This window comes from Coregonus clupeaformis, chromosome 36 (genome assembly GCF_020615455.1).
Source record: "Coregonus clupeaformis isolate EN_2021a chromosome 36, ASM2061545v1, whole genome shotgun sequence".
NCBI lineage: Eukaryota > Metazoa > Chordata > Actinopteri > Salmoniformes > Salmonidae > Coregonus > Coregonus clupeaformis.
In genome coordinates, this window is record NC_059227.1 from 21,363,235 (window position 1) to 21,375,998 (window position 12,764).

General features: G+C 45.8%; 1 protein-coding gene across 1 annotated transcript in view; it reads right to left on the bottom strand.

Annotated features, from left to right (window-relative positions):
• Nucleotides 1-334: 334 nt before the first annotated feature.
• The window catches only part of LOC121552566 (forkhead box protein O3), a 55,448-nt gene continuing 43,018 nt past the window's right edge, over nucleotides 335-12,764 (bottom strand). The window contains exons 2-3 of the mRNA XM_041865520.2: nucleotides 4,175-5,659; nucleotides 335-3,250 (exon numbers count right to left, since the gene is read on the bottom strand). Coding sequence (XP_041721454.1) covers nucleotides 4,208-5,659 — 1,452 coding nt within the window. The 3' untranslated portion in view covers nucleotides 335-3,250; nucleotides 4,175-4,207. The remainder of the gene's footprint in view (nucleotides 3,251-4,174; nucleotides 5,660-12,764) is intronic.

Below are 12,764 nucleotides of genomic sequence, written 5' to 3' on the forward strand. Positions count from 1 at the left end.
GTGACAGGCAATGTGTGAGGGGTGGTTGAGGGGCTGCGTGGGGGAGATTTGGGCTGACGAAGGGTTTACGAGCAACACTACTACACCAACTATGTTCTGTACATCCTCTTCTCCCTGTGTCGCAATAGTTATGGAAAAGTACCCATCCCAAGTCTCAGATGTCCAAGTGTACTTCAGGTTTTATTAATAGTAATTATTAATAACTAATATATTACCTATTCGTTCTGCTTTTCAGATGGCACATTCACGTATAGTTGTACATTTTCTGAATAAATTCTGTAATCCTTTGTGCATTTTCAGTAAACACAAAACATGAGCACATCTGGAACCAGGAGAGAGTGTGGAGTTTCACCAAGGTTTATTTACATGCGCACCATTTCTTGTACAAACTAGATTACAATTCAAAATGGAATACACAGGAAAAATACCCACTTACATCAACATCGTCAAGAAGAAGCGAGTTTACTACAGGGGTCAAAGAGCAGAGGTCATAGGTGACAGCAAGGCAGGTGAGGGGCGGGGCTAACGATGGGCAGAAGGTTCTAGGATCAAGAAGAGCTTTGAAGAACAGGGGGCTGATGTCGTGACTAAAAGAGTAACTAGTGGTACTTCTGACTTTCTATTCTGGACATGGGGGTAGTACTGTGTGTGTGTGCCATCATTATGGGGCCAAAGGAGCCTTCCTGTTTCCTCTAAACGCAGTAGCAAAGAATGCATCTGTGGAACATCTGTTCTGGGCTGACTGGGTTCTTTCTCCCCTTCTCGGTCTGTTTGTACACTATAATACAGGGACATTTCTATAAGAGGTAAGGTGCAGTGAAGAGTCATAGAAGGCTCTAGGTTTGTTGGAAGTCACAGGTTCCAGAAAACGATGGGGTTAGAAGATTTCAAGTTTAGGGGATCTACTCTCCTGTCTGTGTGTACTGGGACTCATAGAGATTCTCCCCATACTGAGAGAGCTGAGTGCACCACTGGTCTAGAACTTCAGTGAAGGGGTGGGGGTCATGCACTACATTTCAGGTAGCACTGCTACAGTAGATCACCTACCCAGCCATGCACAAACACTCCTCTGCCTCGGCCTCTGGGTGACGGACATACATACACACGTTTGTTTGTTTGTACACTATTATACAGGACAGACAGGCCAGGGCAACCCTCTGGGTAACTACCCCAGACACAGAAGGGGTACCAGCGGCCCAGATGCTGCTACAATAATGGTGTCCTGGTTCTCTATCTGGTTCAACAACAATAGCATTGCTAATACTAGCGTAGCATTTTCCCTTCCAAACGGGCAGGTAATGTAAAGTTATTTCTTCAACCCTACCTTCCGAGGCATCACAAAAAACCAGTACTACATGAGTATATAAAGGACATAGAGTGAGTATATATATATATATGCATTTCACACAATTCATAATGCATAAATACAGTACATGCATACAGAGGGGGTGCTGTATGCGCCATGAAGGATAACGAAGGATAACATATCCTTGTGAGATAAAATCAATAAATGAGATAAAAGTCCACAGTCACACACACACGAACACGCACTCAGGAGATACAGGAGAGACCTGTAGGAGCACCAGGTGTGTCTGTGAGGGTGTGGGTGTGCGCGCGTCACGAATCCCACATGAGGAGAAAAAACTATGACTCCAAAAAAAAACAGAACGACAGGAACGAGTGAATATTTTCCTCTACCTCTTGAAAGGTCATAGTTCACAGGTTACAAGTTCACGACACAAGCATTACTTTTTTGCCAACAAAGGACTTGTTGTTGTGTGTTCTACCATGGAGATGGGACCTGGTGTAATGTTAGGTATAGGCTAGCTCCCTCTTCCCCCTGAGTGATGGTATATGCATATAATAACATGCCCCTCAAGCCCACAACGAAACAACAAGCAGAGCTGAAACATATATACTTTGCTCTTATTGTGTTGTGGTGTTTGGCTGCCAGCGTCACCTACATGTACATGTTTCAAGTAATTTGGCAATATATACAGATAGCTTATGGTTTTCTCAAGAAAAACAAAATGGCTGCCAGAGGGGGAGGAGCCTGACTGTACAACCTCCTAGCCTCTCAGCGCCACCCTGCCGTTGCTACTTCTACGGCTACGGCTCAGCAGGCCACGTAGGTAAAACGCACGGCTTACTAGGGCCTGGACTCAAACACTGTTTACATCATAGCACCCGTTATGGTGTGGAAATGTACACAACGCTAGGACATAGGTATTCATTTTGGCTACATATGCTGTATTACACATCCTCGATGCAACCCTCCAATTAGCTAAGAAAGAATATCTAATCTCCCCCTCCTCCTCGGCTCTTCCTTTAACTTGAAGCTTCCACTGCAGTGTACTTTACACAGATTTCTTGTTGTTTTTTCTTCTATTTTTTACAGTTAGATACAATCTCTCTCTATAGTATTTGGCTAAGGATAATTGTATATCATTATTATTTTTATTAGAAGTCATTTTAAAACTGGGACTAATCAATCAAACTCATGTAAAATGAAAACAACTAAACCTATGTCATCATCGCTCCTAAGGGGTTATGGAGTCTTGTCATTTTGGGAGGTGTGTGTGTAACGTGTGTGTGTTGTCACTATTTTAAATGCAGATATTGTCTCCTTCCTCTCAATTCATCAATACTTTTTTTTACACAAACAGGTGCAGACACAGGGATGATGACAAAACAGGAATTCAAAACAAACATTAAACATTTAAAATCACTGAGTGAAAACAGAGGGAAGATTTTCAAGGTAACTCACCCCAGAAACCACTATATTAGATTTCACATCACTTTTGTTTATCTTTTGTCATTTCTTCTAACAGGAATTACTTGACTGTACACTACAACCTTGCTTGCCACATTTCCTGGTTTCCCAGCCCAAAACCCTTTCAAATAAACAAAACACAGTCTCTCTCTCTCTCTCTGAAATCTTTACAATGGATTTTGTCCCGACTGGTGTTTTCTCAAAGGAAGATTGCATAATTCTGAGATGAGCTTGTTGTGAAGATTTCACATTGTTTATTTATTTGTTTGTTTGTTTTGCAGGAGGCTTTGAGTAACTGACAGTAGCGTCTTGTGAGTCTGTGTCATTGAAATGTTCATGGTCAGAGTGGGAGCAAAGGTACATTTCTCTAGAGGAGGTCTTGTGTTAACAGAGGGATTTTATTCCACGGTGTGCTGATGTCAGGTTTGGCAAAAATGACGTTTTGTGTCTGATCTTCTCATGCTTTACAGTTGGGACCTGAAGAGAGGGAGATACGGGAAATGACATCAGATCTGAGTGAATGGGATGAACTTATAATCATAGTTCAATATCAGATTATTACCCAGCAAAAATGTCCACATTGGCACTATGTGGGCCGGTTCCGATCCTCGTTCTATCTCTTATCTTAACACGTATGGACCCAGAACTTAATTGAGCATCTGACCAATTACGCAAGACTTCCCACATTGGGCTAATGCGCCTTTGCTCATTGGCTCCATGTTGGCCCCCAAGGCATTTGCCCAGTGTGGCCTAGTGTGGGCAGCCCATATCTTGTGAAGGCAGCCCTCACTGCCTGAAATAAGCCCATCTGTTCCCAGAAAACATGCCTACATTGGCACAATGTGGGCCCAATGCAGGCAAAAATATTGGCCCCATGTAGGCTGCCGATGCACTTTTTCTATTTAATAGAAATGTATTGAATTATTATTTATTTATTACAATTTAATAATTGTGTGGGCTAGCCACTTGTGTGGGCTAGCCTGTGTTGGGCTGGTGTAGGCTAGCCCGTTTAGGGCTGGTGTGGGCTAACCCATGTTGGGTTTGGTTGAACCGCAGCTGTCACCCATGCTCTACTCCAGCCCTGGCGGGGCGCTGGTGTGGGCTAGCCTGTTCCCACCTTGCCCACCGAATACCCTGGGCCAATGGGGTGATTTTAGCTGGGTCGTAGCTGACTAACAGTAATCCAAGTGACAGTCCAAAATTACTTTCAAGGAACATGACAAATCGATTAACATGCTTTCCCTATTCTCCGCTAGACAGCTAGAAACAGACAGAAAATCACACATTCACACTCTGCTAGACAGCTAGAAACAGACAGAAAATCACACATTCCGTCTCTCTCGCTCTCTCTGGCACCAATGGCAGTCCCAGATGTACACAGACAGTGACATGGACTCTGACCTGCTCCACCACCTCCAGAGTGTGGCCTCCCTCTCAGCCAGGGACCCAGTTCTGGGGTCCCTGCTTGGTGCTGGTGAAGCTGCCCAGGTTGGTTCCGTTCAGGTTGGCCAGAGAGTCAAAGTTAAAGTCCAGGCCATCTGCGTCCATCAGCTCGTTTCTGATGATGGACTCCATGTCACACTCCAGGCTCCCGTTAAACATGTCCAGGTCCAGGTCGGTGGGAAAGCGGTCGGGGCCTAGCGAGCAGATCCCACCGCTGCCACCAGCGCTCCCGTTCAGGAAGAGAGACGAGTCAATCTGCATCATGGAGGATCCGTTGGATCCAAGTCCCAGTGGAGAGTGCAGGAGCTGCTGCTTGGCGTTGGCCTCGTTGTTCAGGCTCAGACCCCCGTTCAGGGTCCTCAGGGAGCCCTGGATGTGGTTGTGGGGGTGCAAGAGCCCCCCCTGCCCTCCCTGGCCAGCCGCCGTGATCCCAAAGGTCATCATGGGGTCGCTGCGGAGCATGAGGCCTCGCCGGGAGTTCTGGGAGATGACGGCGGCGGCGCTGGCCTGTGACATCAGCGGGTCGGACTGGGTCATCATGACGTCACTGTGGCTGTGGCCCTCTGAGTTGAGCAGGTCCTGCAAGGTCTGGCTGCCGAAGCGGGAGATGCAGGAGAAGGACGTCTGCTTGTTCTCCTGGATGGTCTGCATGGGGGCGGGCCGCAGGGAGGAGCCCGCTGCGAGGGGCCCGAAGATTGTATTATTGTAGCCACCGCTGCTTGCACCATTAGAAGGGGATGCAGCGGAGAGCGGGGTGGCTGAGGAGGGGGAGCCCAGCCCGGCAGGCTTGGAGCCAAAACTGAATCCGGTGGATCCTCTCTGGGTGGTCGGTCCGGTTGGGTTGGGGGCCAGAGTAATGTTATCCAGCAGCTCATCCATCAAGTCATCCGTCAGCCCGTCGTTCAGGTTCATGGTTCCTGCCAGGTCTGCCAGGCGGGGCAGCTCTGCGGGCACTGCCTTCCCATTGGGCGTGGGGGTGTTCCCGGGCGACAGCGCCCCGCCAGGGCTGGAGTAGAGCATGGGTGACAGCTGCGGTTCATCGTCCGGCACCTCGTCCAGCTCTGGGTTGGCCAGGATGGGCGAGAGGCGCCCGCTCAGCGTGCTGGCGTTGGAGTTGGTGCGTGAGCGGAAGTCTGTCCAGGCATCCAGGTCCTCACTGCTCCGTGATGTGGGGCTGCCTGGCCACTTGGAAAGCCCTGAGGGGCTGTCTCCGCCCCCCTCGCCGGCCGCCGCTGCCTGGAGGGCCGCCTTCTTCTTGGCTGCGCGGCCACGGGCAGACTTGGTGTACTTGTTGCTGTTGTCCATGGAGACAGCACGGCGCCGGGGGGCCTTCCCGCCTTTTCCTCCCTCCGGGTTTATCATCCACCAGGAACTCTTTCCCGTTCCCTCGTTCTGGACACGGATGAAACGACTGTGGAGGGAGAGGTTGTGCCGGATGGAGTTCTGTCAGAGAGACAGAGAAGAAAGAGAGAGAGAGAGTTAGAGCGTCCACTACAGTGCTCAAAATCATTGAAAAGTAATTCAGCAAACAATGCATGTACTCAGTATTGAGTCTTCATATTCTTTTTCATTCTCCAATCACTGATTGTATGAATCATGTTCATTAAGTCCAGAAACATTGATTTATAAACCACCCATTGAGTTTGTACTCAATGTTCTTTGGGACTAGTGCTGCTAGAATAAAGCACCAAACCCATTGCTTTGACTGTTCATTCACTGCTGAATGGAAGGCCCCAGATAGCAACACATGAATAACATGCAGCAACCATTAGAGTTGATGTTCCTATTGTTCCCATTGTAGTGTGTGTGTGTGTATGCGTGTGTGATTTAGTGTGCTCTATCATTAATCACACACATACACACACAAAGGGTCCCCCGCGTAACAGCCGGGTTTTGAAGTGTGTGTGTGTGTGTGTGTGCATGGCAGGGGGATTGTGAGTCATCGCTGGTGTGTATTGATCTGAGATGAGCTCCTTCATGTTCAGAGCAGTGCTGGGAGACACACAGCAGGTAGTGCTTATTCATCATCAAATAATCAAACAGTTTGTTTTCATAGCAGCGATAAGCCTAAATCCGGGATGGGCAACTGGCGGCCTGTGGACCAATATATAAAAAATAAAATAATAATACAAATAAAAAACATTGTCAGTGTTTCAACTTACTGTTGAGAGTTAGAATAATAGAATTTTGGTTGTGCGTCAGCAGTCACTTAATTAGCCCATATCAGCAAACATGTTTTAGATTGGTAAGTTAGACTAGCGGCCAGCTATCTAAACTTGAAGTAAGCATGGTCGAATTACCGACCGGGGTGGGGCCCACTGATCATCAGCTGGCATGCTTTCATCTACAGTCCCATGGCCCATTCATGATGGAGTAATGAACACACACTCTCTAACCTCACATATCATCACCGGACAAGGGAAGACTGTGCAAGAACAAAGCTCCGGACTCTACTGGTCTATTGGTTACATCCTCTGCACACAGGATGAATGGACATAACTACTTAATGATGTGTGTTATGTGTGGCCTACACATAGAGTGTTGGCTGTGCATGGTTACTCCACAAACAGTAAGTTTTATACCAAACATGTTTCAACACACAGAAATCTAGGTCATTTTACTGATTATAAATAGGGAGGCAACCCAAAAGAACTGAACACGTTGAGGTACTGCAATGGATTTACATCTATCCCTCTTTCCTTGTTCCAGTTGCTTTCCAAACATATGGTTCTCTTTGAGCCCTGAGAGAGACTGGGGTTTTGATATATCCATAGATATAAACCCAACCACCATCCAAAACATACCATTTTTTCATGTTATTTATTTGTATGTTTTTTCTCTGCCCCAAAACAGAACAGATTATTGGGTTTGAATCAGAGAGCCAAAGTCGTTTGGGTTTTTGTCGGAATCCAAATATTGTTTTTCCCAACCAATCTCCTCTAACCCTTCCTCTGTTACACTACACTGACGACGTGGATTGGATTGTTATTCTGTTTGGAAAAATAGGAGGGTGTAACGTTGCCTTAGAGAGTTTGTGTGTGAGGGCAATAGTGGTACTGAGTATGCTTTCAATGCCAGGATGTCAGATTCATTCATATTCATTTCGGCTTTTCATCTAGTAGAATTCATTGCACACTATTGAGGAAGAGAATCGTCTTTTCACACCCACGTGTTTTTGACAAATAATTAGATGACACCTTCTCAGTATGGATGAGCAGTATGTTGACATTTGTCGCTTACTGCATACATTTTTACTAAACAGTACATTCTAAATAGTATGTAGTAGTTGTACACAGTGTGTTGTTTCAGTAAGTAGCAGGCAAGACAGATTTCAGGCACGCTGTGTATATGTGTATGTGCGTGTAGGTCTGTCCTATGAAGTAAGATGAGGAGAGATACCAAGGAGACCAGTGTTTACAGCTAGCCAGGCAGCATCTCGCCTCGGTATGACGTAAAGCTTCTTTATTACAGCACCAGAACATACACACTCACACACTAAGTCTTTACAGCTGCTACGCGCTAAATGAAGGGAGGAAGAACGCTTAAAGAAATCGTGAAAGAACTGGATACATCAAATTATAAAGAGGGTGGGGGGATGGGGCGGGGGTGTAACATCTATGGAGGGAGGGAGAGGGAGCGAGAGGGAGAGTGAGCAAGGGAGGGAGAAAAAAAAGAAGGAATAGAGTGAATGGAATCTCTGAGGTTCTCTCCCCCTGTAAACATAAACCTGCCAGTTCCTGACACTTAATACATTCTCCCTCCTTCTCTCCCTTCTTCCATCGCTTTCTCCCCTCCTCCCGCTCTCTGCCAACACTGGAACTCTTTCATATTTCCTCTATTTTCCCCCTCTCTTTTCCGTGCCACTAAAAAGCAATTGTTAAGAGAGAGTGTAATGTGTGTATGTAAGTGTGTGGTTTTGTGTGTGTGTGTCTGTGTGTGCTTGCGACACAGCAGTGAGAGTACAGTATACTTACTACACTTGCTCCTCTGGGTTATTCCCAAAGCCCATTAAGAAAAGCAGTTCACTGAGACAGTAGCTTGGATTCATATCTCTCTCTCTCTCTCTCTCGCTCTTTTTGTCTCTCTCTCTCTCTTTCTCATTATCTCTAATACACACACACATACGAACACACACACCTAAACTAAGTACACAAATACACCTTTTCTCCCTACTACTGACACGACGCATAACTACAATGTATGACTACACAATGTGATTTTCTGGATTTTTTTTCTCTCATTTTGTCTGTCATAGTTGACGTGTACCTATGATGAAAATTACAGGCCTCTCTCATCTTTTTAAGTGGGAGAACTTGCACAATTGGTGGCTGACTAAATACTTTTTCCCCCCACTGTATACACAATGCTAACAAACGTTCATGGCCTTGAACACACACACACAGCTCTCTACAACATCTCCTCAGTTGTCATCTCTTCCCAGGGATAGCTACACTGTTATTCCTCTCCTTCCACGCCTGCTCCGTAGCTAATGTTTAACTGAAAAATTCTTATGTATGTATGTATGTGTGTGTGTGTGTGTGTGTGTGTGTGTGTGTGTGTGTGGACACCAGCTGCAGCCAGAGCTCTGGAGCACAGAGGACTTTTTGTCCGTCAGCAACATGTGGGAACTATTCATCACTGTCAGCAACCACGCTAGGAATCTACACACACACACACACACACACACACACACAGGAGCTCTCCATTTTTATGAGGGTTGTGTAGGTGGGAGTTCACAATTTGCATTTGTATGTGCTTGTATAAGATAGTAATATTCTAGTAATAATGAGCTCTATCTACCACTAGGAATTGTTTTAGTGGGTTTCATCACCCACTTAAGCCTCATTTCACTGTGTTCTGACAGGATAGGCTGGGTCATTCTGGCCAAGTCTGTGGCCTGGAAGAAAGGGATGAGCGGTCTGTCCTGTCCTAAATCTCTCTGCCCGCCTCCAATCTCTCTGCCTGCCTCCAATCTCTCTACCCCTCCCCTCCTATCTACTACTCCAATCTTTCTCTACCCCAAGAGCTCTCTACCCCTCGCCTCTAACCCCTCCCCTCTAACCCCTCCCCTCTAACCCCCTTTCCCTTCTCCTCCCCTGCCTTACTGGTTCAAGCCAAGCCTGAACCATGCCATGCTATCTCTCTCCTAAAAGACCAGCCCTACCCTCCGGGGTTATGCAACACATGCACACACACACAGACTGAGAGCTCTTCACACACTGTATAACAGGAAGTGTCCAGGTCGTGAGGTGAACATCAGGCTGGGGGGGTCAAAGGTTAGAGTGCACTGAGGTCGTTGGTCACTCCTCTTACACCCTTACTTCGCCTCCAGACCTGCTCTGTCAGCTCTGATTGCTTGGGTTCAGTGACCTGAGCCTCATACCTCTGGTTGTACTTTACCTCCCCTGTGTCACTTTAGAGAGAGAGAGAGAGAGAGAGAGAGAGAGAGAGAGAGAGAGAGAGAGAGAGAGAGAGAGAGAGAGAGAGAGAGAGAGAGAGAGAGAGAGAGAGAGAGAGAGAGAGAGAGAGAGAGAGAGAGAGAGAGAGAGAGAGAGAGAGAGAGAGAGAGAGAGAGAGAGAGAGAGAGAGACATGCTTTTCATGTTTTATTTAATTTTTGGTATTCTCTTTGTATTACACATATCTGGTGTATTTCCTATGAGTAATTTGTGTAATTGTAAGATGCAGGGCTCCCTTGCAAATGAGACCTTGGTCTCAATGGGACTCCCTGTCAAATTAAAGGTAAATTATAATAACACAGAGAGAAGGTGCGAGAGAGACAGAAAGAGGGAGAGAGGGCTAACTGTATGTTTTATAAATAAACTCCAGACCCAGCGCAGATACAGAGGACAGGAGAGTTAGAACAAAGTTATTTATATTGTAACCCTCCATGCACGCACACACGCATACATACATACACACACACACAATACACACACTCCTCCCAATTCCAGCTGCCCTGAGTTCTGGAGAGTGAAGAGAACATTCCATTCTGTTCAACCAAATGTGCTCTTTCCGGCCAGGGCTGAGCGTCTCGCCGCTTATTTGTGTGTGTGTTTAGGTTGTGTGTGTGTGTGTGTGTGTAAACTGGACAGGGATCAAGTCAGGATTGTGAAAGTGATCACACTGCTCTATTCTGACTTTCTCCTCATTTTCTCTCTCTCCCTCTCGCTCTTTTTCTATCTCTGTCTCTGCACATTGCATTTTTACATTTACGTTTTTACTGATATACTACATTCACACAACAATAGCCCAACCCACAAATAAGTCCACACAAAATATTGCACACATGCACAGGAAACTCTAAAATTGTCCATAGGTCTGTTTCTGTTTGGGTCCCTTTCTCTTTTCACAGTCCAGAGGACATGATCCTTTAAGAATCATGGAACATTCTCCTGCCACTAAGAGGCCTGGCTAATGTGTGGGTCACACACAGGCACACACACACATCCACTCTCCCTCCATACATCCTGTCCTGAGCTCAGTTTACCCTCTGTTTCCTCCAATCAGGACTGCCCTGAGGGGGGGTGTTGGCTGACCAAGCCCACCCTATCTAACCAATCAGAGCCCTAAGAAACAGGCATGTTCTGTCACATTGTCCTGGTGGCTCTCCTGTAGGTCAGTGTGTTTCATGAGGGCAGTCACCTCGTTGCTGAAAACGTGCTTCACTTATGCTGTGGTGAGTTACTGCACACACCCACACACCCACACATCCATATACACTACCAGTCAAAAGTTTGGACACACCTACTCATTCAAGGGTTTTTCTTTATTTTTACATTGTAGAATAATAGTGGAGACATCAAAACTATTAAATAACACATATGGAATCATGTAGTAAACAAAAAAGTGTTAAACAAATCAAAATATAGTTTATATTTGAGATTCTTCAAATAGCCACCCTTTGCCTTGATGCCATCTTTGCACACGCTTGGCATTCTCTCAACCAGCTTCATGAGGTAGTCCCCTGGAATGCATTTCAATTAACAGGTGTGCCTTCTTAAAAGTTAATTTGTGGAATTTATTTCCTTCTTAATGCGTTTGAGCCAATCAGTTGTGTTGTGACAAGGTGGTGGGGTATACAGAAGATAGCCCTATTTGGTCCATATTATGTCAAGATCAGCTCAAATAAGCAAAGAGAAATGACAGTCCATCATTACATTAAGACATGAAGGTCAGTCAATATGGAAAATGTCAAGAACTTTTAAAGTTTCTTCAAGTGCAGTCGCAAAAACCATCACACGCTATGATGAAACTGGCTCTCATGAGCACCGCCACAGGAATGGAACACCCAGAGTTACCTCTACTGCAGAGGATAAGTTCATTAGAGTTACCAGCCTCAGAAATTGTAGCCGAAATAAATGCTTCACAGAATTCAAGTCACAGACACATCTCAACATCAACTGTTCAGAGGGGACTGTGTGAATCAGGCCTTCATGGTCGAATTGCTGCAAAGAAACCACTACGAAAGGACACCAATAAGAAGAAGAGACTTGCTTGTGCCAAGAAACAAGAGCAATGGACATTAGAACGGTGGAAATGTGTCCTTTGGTCTGGAGTCCAAATTGGAGATTTTTGGTTCCAACCGCCGTGTCTTAGTGAGACGTGGTGTGGGTGAACAGATGATCTCCGCATGTGTAGTTCCCACCGTAAAGCATGGAGGAGAAGGTGTTATGGTGTGGGGGTGCTTTGCTGGTGACACTGCCTGTGATTTATTTAGAATTCAAGGCACACTTAACCAGCATGGCTACCACAGCATTCTGCAGCGATACGCCATCCAATCTTGTTTGGGCTTAGTGGGACTATCATTTGTTTTTCAACAGGACAATGACCCAACACACCCCCAGGTTGTGTAAGGGCTATTTTACCAAGAAGGAGAGTGATGGAGTGCTGCATCAGATGACCTGGCCTCCACAATCCCCCGACCTCAACCCAACTGGGATAGTTTGGAATGAGTCGGACGGCAGAGTGAAGGAAAAGCAGCCAACAACTCCTCAGCATATGTGGGAACTCCTTCAAGACTGTTGGAAAAGCATTCCAGGTGAAGCTGGTTGAGAGAATGCCAAGAGTGTGCAAAGCTGTCATCAAGGCAAAGGGTGGCTATTTGAAGAATCTCAAATATAAAATATATTTCGATTTGTTTAACATTTTTTTGGTTACTACATGATTCCATATGTGTTATTTCATAGTTTTGATGTCTCCACTATTATTCTACAATGTAGAAAATAGTAAAAAAATAGAAAAACCCTTGAATGAGTAGGTGTGTCCAAACGTTTGACTGGTAGTGTACATACATTTCTACAGTGTGCGAATGTGTTCACAACATACACAGCACATTAAACATACACACAGACCGTTTGAAACAAAAAGTGTGCGCGCACATACACAACCGCACGCGCGCACACGCACACACACAGCTTAGCTCCCTTACTGTAGCTCCCCACTGAACAACACAGAGTCTCAAATCTACCCAAAGCTGAGAGAGCCAGCTCCTCTCAGCAGTAAAGAACATCACGTACAATACCCTGTGCGTTCATTAGTGAACCGTT